This window comes from Marmota flaviventris, chromosome 8 (assembly GCF_047511675.1).
Source record: "Marmota flaviventris isolate mMarFla1 chromosome 8, mMarFla1.hap1, whole genome shotgun sequence".
In the NCBI taxonomy this organism is placed as follows: Eukaryota; Metazoa; Chordata; class Mammalia; order Rodentia; family Sciuridae; genus Marmota; species Marmota flaviventris.
In genome coordinates, this window is record NC_092505.1 from 39,367,020 (window position 1) to 39,386,065 (window position 19,046).

A 19,046-nucleotide genomic window follows, 5' to 3' on the forward strand; every position below is an offset into this window, starting at 1 on the left:
GATAGTTCTTAAAGACAGAAAACTTCTGCCATGTTTTGGTTGGATTCCAACAGTTGATTCTTCATTAAAAAACAAACAAACAAAACCCACTTCTTTTTGTAAATCATCTATCTTGACAGCTCAGTTAACAACCACAAGACTGTCACATGGCATCCATATGATACTTTGTCAAAGAGCCTAATTTGCCAAATTAAGTTTCATTTTCAGCAATAGTGACAGAACCATAGAAATACAGCAGCCCAGTGCTCTTGGTATATTTCTACATGACTTAAGAGTTGGCACACTCTCAATGGCTTTATAAATTTTTGCTCTTCTTATTTTTAAATGTACAGGTGGTGTATTCACATTTTTAATATATTAAGTATTTTTAAAAATGTATCCTGCATTTTGTGGAAGATAGTTTTTTTTTTGTTGTTGTTGTTGTTGTTTTTTTTACTTTGCAGCTAGTTGAATTAAATTTATAACAATGGTTAAAATTATACTTCTCTGAACACTTTACGGAATTGAAAAACATGGGTAATTAAATTCTTCTTCTCTGATCTCCACAAAAATTATTCATCCAGTTCTCTATAATAAGGCATCATTTTTATAACTAGACTATCATCCCAGAAGACAACATAGTGTATTGAACAATAACATATTTATTGTCCTGAAAAATGTGCTTAATCTCATCAGTACTATTCTGCTTCATTAAGATATCCTTCAGAACCTTCTGCTGCTATACAGGCTTCTAAAATAATTCCTGAAATTACCAAGCTTGCTTACATTGTCCTTGTTGTCACATTACTTAAAAATTACTTCCAATTTTGATAAATATACTTGATAAAGGCTTATATTTGAAATAAGTTCAATAAAGTTCTAATTTTTATGCCATATCCAATTATTAAATGAGAGGATCCTTTTTCCCAGTACAAATCTTGACTTCTATTATATGTAAAGGAGCAATTTCTCTAGTGGTAGATGGTTAGATGAGCCCGAATCTAGATCATCTACTCTCGAGAAGAGAACTGTGTTGACTTTCAGTTTCATTTACACAGGTGGTTACTTTGTTAGGGCCAAAGAGTCCCAGTGACCAGTTCTTTTGCTCTTAGTAAAAGAAGGGTACTGTTGTGTCAAATTTTCTCATTATAACATTTCTCTAAGATAAATACAACCGGCTCTTTGCACTGATATTTCAGTATCAGACGACACTTAAAAGCCACGCCAGTCAATGGATTTATTCACATCAAAAGATTTAGGATTCTACAGTATTCATTTTTTTTTAATTTTCTTGAAACTCCCTCAAAATATCCATGGTGGTCCTCGCTTCTTTTTGAGAATCTGAAATTTGCATCTGCATTTCTAGAGTAATTTAATAATCATTGATTTAATGTCTCATGGTAAGTCTTGTGTAGTATAAGTTGTTGATTTACTCTAAATACGTAATATGATTATAAATTTATAGGGCTGCTATTCTTTTGTAAGAAAATGCACCAAAACAGCTAATTAAATCACCATCCTAAGTTGTCATATTGGGAACATGACAGGAACATTGTTATTGCAAAAGTGTTTGGAAAATTCCTCTTCTTGGAATTTTTTTAAAGCTACATTGTGACAGCAATAATCAAAAATTTTTATTCACATAATATTTTGGGAACTAGACTTGACTGAGATGAAATTTCCCATCTCAATAAGTTTTATTGTGTAATAAATAACAAAACTAGTATTTTATTACATATATAGTAGTTTTATCTGCTTTCAAACTAAAACAGTATTATTCAGCTGAGATACCCACCTTATATATTTAGTATGCTATGATTATGGTTATTTCAGAAAAAGCAGATTCATAATTTAAAGCACTGCAGTGAGGCATTTTTGTTGGATAAACATACTCTGGTTAATCTTCTTTATAAAGCAGCCCCATTTTTTAAGTAATAACACGTTTCACCTAGGGTCTTGTGTTTCTACAATTCAGAAATTAGCATTCAGTGCTTCAATGCATTAACCCTTTCCCAATTTCTCATCTGAAAGTTATTATCTTTAGGTAGAGAATGATTGCACAAGGAATCATGAGGTATTTTATTTGATGTCACTGCCATAGGGACTCAGCATCTCCCATCCCTTTTTTTCCCTGGTATTAGAAATTGAATCTAGGGGTACATTACCACTAAGCTACATCCCCATTCTTCTTTCTTTCTTTCTTTCTTTCTTTCTTTCTTTCTTTCTTTCTTTCTTTCTTTCTTTCTTTCTTTATTTTTTGGAGACAGAGATTCACTAAGTTGCTTAGGGCCTCACTAAATTGCAGAGGCTGGCCTTGAACTTGGATCCTCCTACCTCAGCCTCCCTAGTCACTGGGATTCCAGGGGCGAACCACTGCACCCAGCTGCAGTGCCCTTTGCCCATATTTAAAACATCTGAAGGGAGTGACAGGCCTGATACTAGAGTAACAGAAATTATGTCAGATAATTCTATATTTTAAGAATTCTTAAATTGTAGAAAGTATTTGAAGAGATCAGAACATGCACAAACTCAATACTTAAAACATTTTTTCAGACATTTCCCCATGCTGCTTTCTATGCTAACTTAAGCACATTGCACTTGCCTCTCAGATATTCAACAGTATGCCTGCTAGGAAAGGATGAGCTTAAATAGCAATATATATATTTTTGTGTAATTTTCTCTTTTCCATAAAGATATTATGTAGAGGATTTGATTTTTTTTCAATGTTGGTTTCTAGTTATTTCTCTACATTTCTCACTAATGCAAAAATTCCAAATGTTGACACTTCATATTGTATATTATTATTATTATTATTATTATTATTATTATTATTATTATTATCATCATCATCATCATCATCATCATCACTTGGTACCAGGGATTAAACTCAGGAACACTCCATCACTGGCCACCTCACTTTTGCTGAGTCTGGCTTTGAACTCACAATCCTCCTGCCTCAGCCTGTTAGGCCACTGAGATTACAGGTGTGCACCACCATGCCTGGCAAAATTAAACTATATTACTATGCATCCTGCAACCTCTGTAAAATTCCACTGTGCACTCATTGGATGTTGAGCATAAAAATGTCTATAAAGTTTTAGTCTTTTTATGAAAATAATTATGATTTCACAGATCCCCTGATATGCTCTTGGGTACCCAGAGATGCTTGGATGACACTTTGAAAACCACTATTATACATTCTTTAATCAGGAAAAATGCCTTAAAATTAATAAACATTTCACTAGTTATTCAATTATATAAATCTGGATTATGACATAGTTTTATATGATATGTTTTAAATAAATAGCCTTGAAAACTTACCTTTAGCTGCTCCTTAAGACTAAAAATCATCTTGAAAAAGTCCTTGGATTTTATCTGTGATAGAAATGATTGGACCATTAGGCCTATTTACTTAATTCAAAAAGTATTACTTTTTGTTTATAATAAAAAATAATTTCCTGTGTTTGGCTTCTCAGAATGTGAATCTCACAGTATAATTATTACAAGTCTCCTATTTTTGTTTGTCCTGGGATACCACTTTGTTTCATTCCTAAAACATGTTAACAGACAAGAAATAAATTTTCAGTCATTCCTTTTATAAAATATTATTTCATGAAGATTGTTAACACTTTTGTGTAGATGCATACATATATCTATGCATATGAACATTTTATATTCTTGTTGAAACATATGCAATTTAAAATCCCAACATGATAGTGCTTAATTTTCTTTTTTATAGTGGATAAAGTTATAGAAAGTGTAGACTCATCTAATTTATATGCTGTGTAGTCACTCCATCCAATTCTTCTCAGGTCCTCAATTTCATTGTAGGAGAATAATTGTTACATGAGCTGTTTAGGGAAGTTTCAGAAAAATAATTGATTTGCTCTTGGTTATATTTTACATTATTACATATATATATATATATGTAATACCTTTCTTTTGTTTGTTTATTTTATGTGGTGCTGAGGATCGAACCCAGGGTCTCACCTATGCAAGGCAAGAGCTCTACCCCTGAGCCACAACCCCAGTCCCTATTTTTCTTTTTATTTCTGTTTTGATATAGTATAATTAGTAAATTAGTACTGGAGATTGAACCCAGGCGCTTTACCACTGTGTTACATCCCTAGTCCATTTTGTTTGTATTGTTTATTTGAGACAGGGTCTCACTAAGTTGCCTAGGGCCTTGCTAAGTTCCTGAGGAAAGCCTGCAACTTACGATCCTGATACCACAGCTACCTGAATCACTGAAATTATAAGTGAGCACCACCATGCACAGCCTTACCTAGTGGATTTTTATATTGGTTCAGAGCACCTGTCTTTGGTCAGAAAAAAAAAGTGTCTTAATTTGTATGATAATGTAACTGTTTTTTAGATATGTTACTCTGTAAAGTTGATGCCAGAAATATTGTACTATAGATTTATTCCATTTATTTCCATTTCAATAAAAAGAAAAAAATACATTAAAATGGTTAAATATTCTTATTCATATTAATCTGTTTTAAGAACATACATAGTAGAAAACATGGGTCTTTGATCTGATGGTATGAGAAAAAAGAGTATATTATTTTGATAAGTAATATATGTTATATATCATTTACACATGGAGACACATAGTAACAAAATATCTAATTAGTGACTCTCATATGCTCACAATATTTTACACTTTCACACAAAATAAATAATATCAACCACAAATTTACTCAATAGAGTTATAAGTATGAATATGTCCATACATAGCTTCACAAAGTAAAGTCATTTACTGATAAACCCAAAAAGTCTAAATGACTTAGTAATTTCAGTCATCAATGTTGCATCCAAACTTAATCAGAGGTCTAGAGTTTTCTAGCCACCTGTTTCAGACTGAGGAACATCATGAACATTTCAACATGTGAAAAAAATCTATCCATCTATCCACATTTATTTTGTGGTAAATCAAAACTATAATTTTGAAGTAAGGAGATATATAAATGTACTTAAATATATTAAGTACAGTTTTAGCAGGAACTGTTTTCTCTAAAATACATGTTTTCAACCATTAATTTACTGATTTAGCACATATGTGAGTATATACAACACATCGGGCACTGCCTGGGCCCTGGAGATCTAGAAAGCAAAACAAAGCCCTGACCTCAAGGTGACACTCTAATGTTGGAACTCAGATCATAAAAAACAAGCAAAGACTTAGAGGACTAAGATAAGGAGTGTGGGCAATGTGCAGGGAGTACCATTTTAACAAGAAGATTAGAGTTTCTCTGATAAAATGGCATTTGAGAAAAGAACTAATGAGAGTGAAGGAGGACAAAATTGATATCAAGGCTAACTAAAGTCTAATTTTTCTCTAATTTTTAATGAATAATTTTACTCATTTTTCTGATTCCAGAAAATGTCTGGGATGGGTTATTTAAATCATTCCCTCTCTATCACCCTTTTCTACCATGATTCTATGTCATGGTTCACAGCCAGTTCCCATGAGATTTTCCTTTTCATTTGCTAACCTGATCTCTGGAGATGCCACATTTTTCAAGCAGTTACTTGCTAAACATGAACATGCAAGGGAACAATTTCCATGATATCTGAGGGTCCAGGCATTATCAGCAATATCTCAGTGGATATTTATGGGAATCTCAACCTATCATTTCATCTTTTCTTATTTCTCAATTGTCATCAGCAAACAAATAAGCCTTACTCAATTTTTGTTCCATTTTTAATTATTAGAATGGATCTAATATTATTTCTATTGTTTTCATTGCAAATATACAGAAATCCTGCTACCTTAAATAAAATTTTCAGACTTATTTACTTATAGTATTGCTTCCTTGTGAAACTGTATTCAAAGTGCTGAAATTTCAGAATTTTTTCAGACTAATGTTTTAAATATTTTTAACTTGTACATAAATTTATATTAATGGTATAACTTGTACATATCAATATGGTTATAAAATATATTGCATTGTATATAATGCAACATATAAATATATATATTATGTAATGTTTAAATCATACTAAACATATCTATCTAAAATTTTTATCATTTCCTTATGGTGAAAATTTTCAAAATAATTTCCTGTAAAGTTTTGAATAACACAGGGCACTAATGTTCTTTATAGCCACTCTAGTGTACAATTGCACACTAGAACTTCTTGCTCCAACTCAGCTGTCACTCAGTACCCATTGATTGCCTTTTCCTGTCCCACCATACCTTCCATGTAACCACCATTCTACTTTCATCTTTTGCACCATCATCGTTTGCATCATCATTCCACCTATAGATCATATGTCCTTATTTTTCTGTACTTGGCTTATTTCCCTCAAAGTAATATCTCCAGTTCCATCAATTTTGTTGCATATTCATTTTTATGGCTGAATAGTATTCTGTTGTGTTCATGGAGGACATTTTCTTAATCCATTTATCCATCAGTGGACCCTTATGTTGTTTCCATTTCTTGATTATTGTGAACAGTGCTGCAATGAACAAGAGGTTTAGATGTCCCTCCAGTATACAGATTTCATTTCCTTAAAATGTGTACCCAGTAATGGAAATGCTGCATCATATGGTACTTCTAATTTTAATTTTTTGAAGAATCTCCATACTGTTTTCTGTAAAGCCTGTACTATTTTGCATTCCCACGAACAGTGTGCAATGGTTCTCTTTTCTCCACATATTTGCTTGCACTTGTAATCTTTAGTCATCTGATTAATAATCATTCTTCCTGGGGTAAGGTGGTATCTTAATGTGGTTTTGATTTTTATTACCCTGGTAAATAATGATGTTAAGCACATTTTCTTATACTTGTTGGCCAGGTATATATTTCTTTTGAGAAATGTCTGTTTATGTTCAGTGTTCATTTTTAATTGGGTGTTTATTTTTTGATATTTAGTTGTTTGGAATTCCTTGTTTATTCTGAATATTCACTCCTTATCAAATGTATACCTCAAAAATATGTTATGCACTCTGCTGATTATTTTTCTGTGCAAAAGCTTTTTAGTTTGATGTAATTTTGTCTGTATTTTGCTTTTAGTGTGTCTTATTTTTTCTTCCTGCAGTGCTGGGAATTGAACCCAGGTTTTGCACTTGCAAGTCAAGCAATCTACAATTAGCTAAACCACTAGTTTTAACTAACAGAATGAAAAATCACTTATCTGCCAATAATAACTTTAAAACATATATTTTTTTTTAATTTCAGGAAAGAACTTTATTTCCATTGGTGCAATCAAGGCCAGGACCTTGTAAATGCCAGGCAGGTGTTATATCACTGAATTCCATCCCCAGATATTTTTTGCTTTTGTTTCTTGCACTTATGATGTCTTGCCCCAAAAAATCCTTGACCATCTAGTGAAGCATTTCCCTTATGGGTTTATTCTAGGTGTTTCATTATTTCAGGTTTTACACTTAAGTCTTTAATCCATGTTCAGTTGACTTTTGTAAGGGGTCTAGTTTTATTTTTCTGCTAGTGGATATCCAATTTTCCAAGCACAATTTATTGAAAAGAAAGTCCTTTCCAATGCATGCTCTTAGTACCTTTGTTGAAAACCTGTTGGTTGTAGATAATGTAGATTTACCTTTAAACTTTCTATTCTGTTCCATTGATCTTTGTGTCTGTTTTTAGGAAAATAACATGCTGCTTTGACGACTACAGTTTTGAAGTATATTTTGAAGTCAAGTAGTATAATGCCTCCTGCTTTATTCTTTCTGTTCAAGATGGAGTTGGTTATTTCTGTAACTTTTTAAAATAATGAATTAGGTGTTTGTTATATATACACCACAAAATTTGGCACTTAAAACTTTTCTGAATCCTGAAAAAATCTGAATCCATATTGGCACATGTATTTAAACTTAGCCCTCAATATTTGTTTTGTTTTTTATGTAAGATAGAGATTACATATCAGATTCCTTAACTTTTTATTTTGTGATTCTGAAAATGACATCAATATTGTTTATTTGTATTTAATTTCTTGTGTTTATTTGTGTTTCACTTCTTGTGTTTCATTTCTTCATCTCCCATATAGCAACTTACAATGTTAAGATCTTCCTGACTCTAAATAATTTCTTAATCATTTCATATATTATTGAAAAATCACAAACATTCAAGGGACGGGCTTTTGCTACCTAAAGGATCATCTGTCTCAGATCTCTTGTGGCAATCAACATCTGCTGAAACTATTCTCTCAGTGGTGTTTAGATTTGAACTACTGGGGATGAAAATAGATGCTTCCCCTGGGAGTTCTCTTGGATTGCCCTGCACCTTGTTGTCTACAACAGTGAGTGAAATTTAGTCCCTGATAATAGATAGATGGTACATCCTTTAGCAAAATGATTTATCTCTGCATTTCCACTTTTAACCTGAGAGGCCAATATTTGCCTCCAGGTTAAATACTCAATTATTTAGGGTTTACTAGATAAACTCTCCAGAGTCCTTTGTCACTTTCAGTATGGCCTGACAGCTCACAGATAGGCATTGTGAAACATGAATCAGCAAACATTTCCTAAATCAGTGAAGAAAGATTGGTATACATAATTAGAAAAGAAGTTGGGACAGATATGAGATATTATGTCTCAACATGCAGACATTTCATCAATTATAATCCTTTGCCTTGAAGCACCCCCAACCTGTAGTAAATGAGCTGACTTCAGCTAAGCTACTGGAACATTCTGGCTTTTGGCCAGATGTCTCATTTAAACTGTCTAAATTCATTAAGTTTAGAAAAGTGAATTGCAAGATCTTTCAAGAACAGGTTCACTGGGTGATTCCTACTCTAACTTCTGTTTCTTAACAAAGGAAACATAGTTTTGAAATCCAAACAAATCCTGGATTGGAATTTAACAACTATATAATTCTTCTACCCAAAGAACCATTACAATTTTTGCTTACAGCCTTTATTCATCTCCTTTAATCCTTCTGTAAGAATTTATAGGATTTAAACCAGATACAATATAAAAGTAGATATGCTGTTAGTCCAAAGTTAGTCCATATTTAGGAGGCCCAGATAGTTAACCCTGAAAATGTCAGCTTTCTTGATATTCATGTAGGTTTAATGTTAAAATATAAGGGGTAAAGAGCTAAGATTTATATGACATTCAAGTTGTTTAGCTGTTAAAAATGGATTAATATGGGCTGGGGATGTGGCTCAAGCGGTAGCGCGCTCGCCTGGCATGTGTGGGGCCCGGGTTCGATCTTCAGCACCACATACAAACAAAGATGTTGTGTCCACCGAAAACTAAAAAATAAATATTAAAAAATTCTCTCTCTCTCTCTTTTAAAAATGGATTAATATTAGCATATAGTCTAATTTTATATTCATGACTGGCCTTAGTTTATGAATTAAAAAAAATAGTTGCATAGAAAGCTTAAGCAACCTGGCTAAAATTAAGTTGGAGTGGCAAGGGTGATCCCAGAAACCAAGACTTCTGATTCCTAGTAATCTTAAGAATTCAAATGAAATAAATAACTAAATCTCCCCCTTTGTCTCTACCCCAAATTACTTAGTTGCACACACATGAATGTTGGGAGGAACCAGCTCTAGGTTTGGCTTTGCAAATATAGGCAGCAAACATTAACATTTTTCTTAGTGTTTTTAGATATAGATGACAGTATAGTATATTTTGACATATAACCTGAGCTCCAGCCAGTGTCTGCAGGTGAGGGGATGGACCCGGGCCTACTGTGAGTCTGGATCCCATGCAGGTCAGTGTTTGGCACATTTTTAAAAAGCTAGAATAAAGGATTTAAAAGTTTTGACCATAAAGCAATAATGAATATTGGAGGAGATAAAATGTTTAATCTGATTTAAACATTCCACAATGCATATATGTATTGAAGAATTGTATCATCCCAATAATATGTACTATTGTAATGATTTTATGTGAGTTAAAAATATGATTTTTTTTACCTCATAGAAGTAGAGTAGAATGTTGGCTCCCAGATTCTGCATGGGGGGGATAGGGAGATATTGCTAAAATTATGCATAATTATAGTTCGGAATACATTTCCACAGATCCATTTATACACAAAGTGACTATACTAAATGACTACATACTGTATGTTCAAATAATTTCAAAAATATTTCACCATAAAATGAAAACTACATGAGGAAATACATTTGTCAATTAACTGGATTTAACCATTCTACAATGTATGTATACTGCAAACAATCATGTTTGAAATGAAACAATGTTATCTATCAATTTAAAAATAATTTAAATGCTAGAAAATAAAATATAAAAGATTTAAGCTTAAAAACCCATTTTTATATATCCCAATAACATTATTCTGCTGGGATTCTACAGATAAGACATCTAATTTAAAATATCATCTACATAGCATTAAATTAAGTAACAAACATCATGCTTAATACTGATGACTAAAAACATAGCTGCTAATCTTTGAACTTAACTGTTACTTTGTTATTCTACTTTAAAATTTTAATTAGAATAATTCTACCAGGGTATACAGTAGTATCCATGTGCACAGACTGAAATACTTTAAAAATTATTTTGGTGATTTTAGGGTTGTAAAGTTATAACAATAATATTAATATTGAAGCCATTGATGTAGCATGTATATTGTTTATGAAGGGAAATGAAAATCTTAAAAGCATATGCAGAGTGTAAATGCTGAGTTTGTATATATTGTGGCAAAGATTCAAAGTTTTAGAGATACTAAAAATATGATGCTCAGTAAATCTTATATTTACTACTATTTTGAAGCAATTAAAATGTTTTAATGCAAGAACATTTAAAAAAATAAATTGTGCTGTGCTTTTGCTTACTATTTATATTGGCATCTTCATATTTAATGTTTACATCTATTCTGAGATACTAGATTCAATTTGTTACCTTAAAAAGTACTGCACAATTTAAAATGTTGAGAATTATCAGAAATCCTTAGTAGAATCTACTGTCTATAAAATAATAACTCAGTTTCCATCTTGATGGAATTATATACTTCTTTACAATAAACAAGGTGTAAATAAGACAGGTAGAAGTCACATTCTATTTTATCCTATGGGAATGCAAAAATGAAGGTGAAAGGCAAGATCTTTAAGCAGTGGAAGGATCAGACAAAATAGAGTGATGGATTCTGCCTGGGAAAATCCCAAATATTGCATCTGAGTTCATCCTTTACCAGGATGTTTAAGCAGGAAGGTTTCTAGTGATACGAAGGCAGGCAGGGGAAATATTTTCAAGAAGCCACCATGTACTCAGGAGAAAGGGGATTCAATCAAAATGAATGAGCATTTATTGAATGGCTACTCTGCACATTCGCGAAGATAACTCATTTAAATAGAAGCCTCTCTTTCTCTGAAGTGAGTACAAGCTCATGTGAGTTATGCTCATTATTTGAGCCTTATAATATATTCAACTTTTCATAGACTTGGTATTTCAAATGAGAGTCTGGGAACTCTAATTTTACTTGTAACAATGGATATTATTACAAGATCTACTTCTACTAAAACATTTTACTAATGTTGAACATTATGAGTTTAAAATGACACTGTTGTTTAATTGAAGACTTTGGGATAACATAAACACTCACCTTCTATTAAACTCCATATTGATTTTACTGGTTTGAAATTTCTTCTATAGTTTGTTTTTTGAAGTTTAAATTAAATATGTACACTGTTGGTTTATTTTGCTTTCATTTAAAGCTGTGGTGACCTGATGTTTATCATTGTGAAAAGTAAGGAAGTTTTTAAAAATTCTTTTTATTATGATTTTGTTTTTTAGCAACAAAACCAGCATTACTAACTTTGAATATTGGTTTGTAGTTGACAATGACCTTTCCCTTAGATCCTCATTTAATAAACTTCTTAGACCACTAATAAATGTGTGTCAAACTATTAAAGGGACTGAAAAAGAGGAAAGAAGAGAGCATTTGTTGAGTACTCTATTAAGGAAAAGATATTTTATTCATTGTTTTACATATATTATAAATCCATTAACAATGACAAAAATTCTTAAATAATAATTAATAACCCTTAGTCATTTTTATTCTTCTAATTTACCCAGGGATAGATAGCATCATTTACAGGATGCCTGGCTAGGGAAAGGGTGAGGGTCTTAAATCTATGATTATCTTTGCATTCTCAGAGCTAAGAAATTGTTATATTAAAAAGTGAGAAGCTGTTATACTAACAAGTGTGTGGGTGTATGTGTGTGCGTGTGCGCGCGCACACACAGACCCACACATGCAAGCATACTGCAGACTACAACTGTTACAAAATGTGTGAGGAAGAGAAAAGAATTCAAAAGTGTAATGTTTTCATTAAAATAATTTACCACACATTTTCCCAAACGTATTTCCCAGGTGAAAGCAAATAGCAACTGATTGGAAATCTTTCAGGAAATAGTTTGCTTGTGTCTATAATCACATGCTACATTAGAGAATGCACTATACTAAATCCCAGGCAAGTTCAGAGATTCAGGAGAGCAAAGATCCCCAGGAAGAGTTGGGCATGGTGCCTCAGCAAAAACTCCTCCAATAGCTTTACATCTGTCTTCAGAACAACTCAGATTCTTTCCAAGCTTAAATATGGGTGTTGCTATCTACTTCCTAAAAAAGGTCACTTTTCAGTATTTTGTTATTTTAAGAAATTTTATTGAAGTATACTCAATTCTTTCTGAAAAATAATGATTTAAGACTAAGAATGAAACAACTTTGGTGTGTTCCATTTTAATCCTGGTTGAAAAAAATTTCAAAAAAACAGGTTCTTGGTCATGACTGACATTAGCTTACTGTTATTTTTAATTTGTATATTCTAATTCATATATTTTAATTGCAACAATGAACATTGGTGACAAATATCTGTCTTTTATTTCTAAATAGATAAGAATTTTCAGCATGGAAAGAGATTTTCTGTTATTCTTTTTCTTTTTTTAACCGGCCATTCATATACTTTCAGTAGTTTGCTTCTAGTAAAAGGGAAGGAAGGGTCACTAAGAACATGTCAGAGTATCTCTAACTGATTTTAAAATAGTGCATTCCTTTTGTACCATGAATATAGCTTTGTTTGACTTCTGTTAATTCTCTGAGTTCTTTAAGTAAGAGAAAGTATTTCCAATGGTTCCATTGGAATTCTGGTTAGATTTTGCTAAGTGCCACATCTGTAAATCTGCTTTTATCAAAATCAAGAGGAAATAGTTGAAATCTTGAGACCTCCAAACCTAAATTTGATCTAAGCATCCGCAACAATTGCCACTACCTCATAGCTGCTCGGTGTAAGGTCCATGGACCACAAGAACCAGCATCACCTGGAGCTTGTTAGAAATGCAGACAGTGGTTACACTGGAACTCCTAAACCAGAATTTCTATTTTAAGAAAAGTGTGTCCTTAATGCAGTGTCAAATTTGAAAAGAAATGTGCTCTTTTTCTGCATTTATTCACAGCAAGTAATTATCATGCCTCTTTGCCTGACATTTTTCAAACAAAAGGGTCAACGTGTTATTTGTAATTGTCTCATTTGGAGTAACTAGCATAGTATTTCCCACATGGCTGACAATAGTAGATCCTTATTAAGTTTATATTGTAAATTGAGAGCAAATTCCTGGAATTTATACCTTTATAGCTCCTACAATATATATGGGCAATATTATTTTCCTCCAGAAATAAGTCCTGAGAATGTGATCATTATATCTAGTAATAAAATATTTAAATTGTATAATAATTGTACATTCTCAAAGAGAGAGTGTGATATTTCATTACATGTATCCAATATGTAATGAGCAAATACGTGTAACTAGAAAATCCATCTCCTCAAGCATTTATCATTTCTTTGTGTTAGTAACATTTAAAAGGACAGTTTATAAATTGGAAAGGTAGCAGAATACAACAGTTACTAATATGGCATTATGTAAAAATGTGGATGTGTAACCAATGTGATTCTGCAATCTGTATTTGGGGTAAAAATGGGAGTTCATAACCCACTTGAATCTAATGTATGAAATATGATATGTCAAGAGCTTTGTAATGTTTTGAACAACCAATAAAAAAATAAATTGGAGAAAGTAGCATTTTAACTACATTTTTGAGTTTATTTAATGAATACCTGTATTTATTTATGTGAAAAGGCATGATCTAAAATATATATAAATATTAATTCATTATTTTTTAACTAACATCACTTGATTATCATAAATATATTTTAAATCAACAAAGGTGGTATCACTTTAAGTTCTGAGGTGAAAAATCATAGTATAATATATTTACATCAGTGTATTTGGTTGCAGATGACTAATTAACATGCCATAGTTACAATAAAATGAAAATGGTTAAGTGATTTTCAATTTTTTTTAATGGTTTCAAAAATTTCCCAAATTGTTTGGAGGTAATTTTGCTGTAAGTGGTGTGTTCCTTTGAATATTAAAATAGAATATCAAAATATTTATCAGAAGCTGCTGTTCCATTTCAGAACAGAAATACCACAACACATTGTATTGGATTTGATTGTTTTGTGTATATGTTCTATGTATTACCCATTTACATGCATGTGATTTTATTCTCAAAGGGAGGGAAGATTCCCATCCGGTGGACATCACCAGAAGCAATAGCCTACCGCAAATTCACATCAGCCAGCGATGTATGGAGTTATGGGATAGTTCTCTGGGAGGTGATGTCTTATGGAGAAAGACCATACTGGGAGATGTCCAATCAGGATGTAAGTGTGTATTTGTAGTTTATGAGTTATGAGTTCAGATTAAAAGATCAAGCTGTGCAAGGAAGTGGAGCATAATGAGACCAGGTGGCTCCTAGTTTGTGACATTGAAATTGAACACTTAGAAGAAATGAAACTATTTCCAAGTCTTGCAAAGATATTAATTGAATTGCTTTTACAGCTTTATATATTTTCCTAAAGCAGGGGTTTAGGAATGAGACAAAATGAAACATTTGTAACAAGAATGTAATAAAATAAGTGATAATAAGAAAACCCATATGTGTGTGTGTGTGTGTATATATATATATATATATATATATATATATATATAACACATATAAAATATATATAATATATAAATATATAATAAAATGTATATTATATATTTATGTATTATATATTTATATATTATGTATTATATATATATATATATATAATATAATATATATACAGGGTATATTTGAAATATTTTTGCTATGTTTTTACATTAGTAAAACACATGCTTGTCATGCTTTCTGGATTGAATTAATACATCTATTCCAATATTTTGTTTACTTTTTTTTATTTTGCAAATTCAAACCAAAACAACCAATTTTCTACCATGTTGTATTAAATGTGCACATGAATTTAGTTATAGTAATTGAAGTTTCTTAATAGATAAAACAATTTTTAATTTTCTATTATTACTTTGGTATGATTTTTCTAAAGGAATTTTATTTTAATAGGTTATGTTTTGCTAATGCTTACTAAGAACACGTTATTAATACATGGGATCAACATCTTTCCAGCCAGAAACTTTGAGCATGATCCCAAAGATACAAAAGAAGGCAAACTGAAATACTTTTAGTGATTTCCTCCTTACCACTTGTAGAATTGTTTCTAATGTATTTTGATAAATAAATCTTTCTGTAGTTCCTCCAATAAACTTTTTTTTATAATGATACTGGGATTAATAGCCTCAGTTTCCCACATCTCTTTTTTCCAATTTCTCTCTATATCAGTGGATCCCAAAGTGTGGTCTCTGTAGCATCAACTTTTTAAAAATACCTTTATTTTATTTATTTTTATGTGGTGCTGAGAATTGAACCCAGTGCCTCACATGTGCCAGGCAAGGGTTATATCACTGAGCCACAACTCCAGCCCTGTAGCAGCAACTTTAACATGGCATGAGAATTTGAATCTGTATTTGTTTTTTATACAAATTATCAACCCTTACCACAGGTGGTTAGAATCAGAAAGTCAAGAATTGAGGGAAGTGCAATAAAGTTTAAAAATCATTGCTTTGCATATTATAAAAATGCTAATGAAATAATAAATGCTTAATTGTGTTGCAAAGAAGATTTCAAAAAAGGGAGTTACTATGATTTGGTAGGTACAATTTGAACTGTAGTGTAGCTCAAATCTGTATATGAATTTTCTTTGCATGCATTCATATAATATTTCCATAGTGACCTATAAAATCAAGTAATTATTTCTGTATAACAAATTTCCCTTATCACTTGGCATTTGTTAATTTAATCTAAAACGAATCTTTGCACACTTTTCCTAAATTTACCTTCTTTCACTTGATCTTCCTTTAAGTGCTGTTTCCAGCCATGAATAGTTTATTATTTGCTTCGTCAGCTATTATCCTTTTAGGCAATTTAAAATGATAACTTTTTAATCTAATTTTAAAATATTCTTATCAGTTTAAATGAAGAAATAGAATAAATCCAACCTCTTAGATCCTTGGAAACTTTTCTTCTTACTCAGGTAATTAAAGCTGTGGATGAGGGCTATCGCCTGCCACCCCCCATGGACTGCCCAGCTGCGTTGTATCAGTTGATGCTGGACTGCTGGCAGAAAGACAGAAACAACAGACCCAAGTTTGAGCAGATTGTCAGCATCCTGGACAAGCTCATCCGGAATCCCGGCAGTCTGAAGATCATCACCAGTGCAGCAGCAAGGTGACACATTATATTTTGCATGCTGCACTCTGAAGTTCACGTTTGCTGTCTCCAAGGGGATGACCTCCCACCCCCACCCAACTGCATTCTTTGAAACTTGCATTTCTCAAGATGAAGAGTTATGCTTTCTTTTCTTGTTCTTTTGGAGGAATTCTCATGCTAGTTGATAATAATGATGAAAATCTGAGATGTCTTTAACATTCACATTAACTAGAAATGTCTCTACATTCATGCTTGTTTTAGATTTTGGGAAATGGGAAAACCTCACACACAACATCTTTCCATTAACTCTCCATTTTTGGAAGAAAGAAAAAGGGAAGGAAGGAAAGAAAGGAGAAGGGAGGAAGGAAAAGTCAACTTCATTTTTTTATTTAAAATAAAGTTTCAAAAAGATTAATAGCAATATAGTTAAAATATCACACCAATTTTTAGAAAGCAATTCCTCTCTACTTTGAACAAATATTTCTTTAATGTATATGGATTGCCAATTATGGTGCTAGATACTGTTAAGGATAAAACTAAGAGTGAAATAATGCCCCTATATCCCAGGACAGCAGCCCAATGTAAATATGATACAATCCTGAATATGATGCAATCTTGAATATGTCATGTCCATTAAATTACGTGGGTACTTCTTCCAGTCAAGAAGTGCCTGAGTTTCCTTACTAGTTTTTGTGTTGTGGTAAACTACAGTGCACCTACAAAGGACAATGGAAGAAATGGTGAAGAGGAGAGGAATTTTGTGAGGTTTCATATCAGATGAAAGTAATTAAAAAGACCAAGGCTATTTGTACTGTTTATTAATGTAGATATGACTATGCACATAAGATACAAACAGTTTTGATGATGATGTGTACATTTGAGGGCTTTTATTTTTTTTGTTCTGATTTATTATATATATATATATATATATATATATATATATATATATATATATATATAGTTTATATTTTAAAAACATTCCTCTTGTCAACTAGTGAGCTAAGCATGTCAGATCTATTTGGGACTTCTATCTGTGATTATACACTAAATGATTTGAGGACTAGTGATTCAAAATATCTTGATGTAATCAATGGAATTTTCTCAGTCCAATGGCTTGCACAGTATTTTACATTCTATGGATCTTTACATAACCTGTTACTCCTCTACTAGTCTCAATTGTTCTATTTCCATTAATGCTGTACTACTCTATTGTTTTCATTGCTACAAAGTTTGGTAACAAAAGCTGACATTTAAATGATGAGAAAGTCCTTGATTTTCACTTTAAGTTGTCTGTTTAAAGATTGAAGTATTTGTGTGTGTGTGTGTGTGTGTGTGTGTGTGTGTGTGTGTGAGAGAGAGAGAGAGAGAGAGAGAGAAAGAGAATATGTAGAGACATGAAAGTTCAATTAACTATGCTTTATACAGTATTTTTAAATTAATATTATATTGCAATATTTTAGAAAATCAAAATTAATACCCTCAAATCTGTAACAAACAAAACATCAACATATTAAATGGAAAAAGAACTGAAAGAAGTCAAGCAATATTGGAATATGAAGCAAAAGAAAAAATGAGCTCCCCCACCTGCATGCTTGTGTGTGTTATTTTCTATCTATATTAATATTATTGACAAAGAATAATTGTGTATATTTAAGGTGCTCAATGTGTTTAACATTTTTTTTTGTACCAGGGATTGAAGCCAGTGGTGCTTAACCATGGAGTTACATCCCCAGACAGAATCTCACTAATTTGTTTAGGGCCTCACTAAATTGCGGAAGCTAGCTTTGAATTTACAATACATTTGCCTCTGCCTCTGGAGCTGCTGGGATTAGGTGTGATAGGCTCAATGGAATTCTGATATACATACATCTACATTATAAGAAAATTAACACAATCAACTACAATATCTGTAACTTCACAGTTATCTTTTATTTGTTTAAACGAAATTTTTTGTGGTTCCAAGAAATAAACCCAGAACATTACACATATTAGGCAATCATTTTACTATTAAGCTAAGTCTGGAGCCTTTTTAAAAAAATTTTATTTCAAAACAGGGTCTCACAAAGTTGCCCAGGCTATCCTTGAACTTGTGATCCTTGTGCCTCAGCCTCCTGAGTAACTGGAATTACAGGCATGTGCCACCATGCCCAATGGCATTTTCTTCTTTTTAAAGACTGAATTTGAGATATGGATCACATTTTTACATTTTTAATCCATTTATCTGTTGTTAATATTTAGGATATTTAATCTCTTGACTTGTAAAAATGGCTTAAGGAATATGAGAGTGCAAATATATCTTCAATGTAAATTTTATTTCCTTTGGATACATAGCCAAAACTGAAATTGCTGCAGCATTTTAGTTTTGACATGCATTTCCCTGATGATTAGTCAAGTTGAACATCTATTCATCTATCTTGTTTCCATTTGTAGGTCTTCCTTGGGAAAATATCTATTCAAGTCTTTCATCTATTTTTTTTTAAGAACCAG

At 31.9% G+C, this 19,046-nt stretch overlaps 1 protein-coding gene across 1 annotated transcript in view; it reads left to right on the forward strand.

Moving 5' to 3' along the window:
• Window positions 1-19,046, forward strand: part of Epha3 (EPH receptor A3) — a 345,157-nt gene that overhangs the window by 310,084 nt on the left and 16,027 nt on the right. Inside the window, exons 14-15 of the mRNA XM_027929113.2 lie at window positions 14,485-14,634; window positions 16,384-16,577. Coding sequence (XP_027784914.1) covers window positions 14,485-14,634; window positions 16,384-16,577 — 344 coding nt within the window. The remainder of the gene's footprint in view (window positions 1-14,484; window positions 14,635-16,383; window positions 16,578-19,046) is intronic.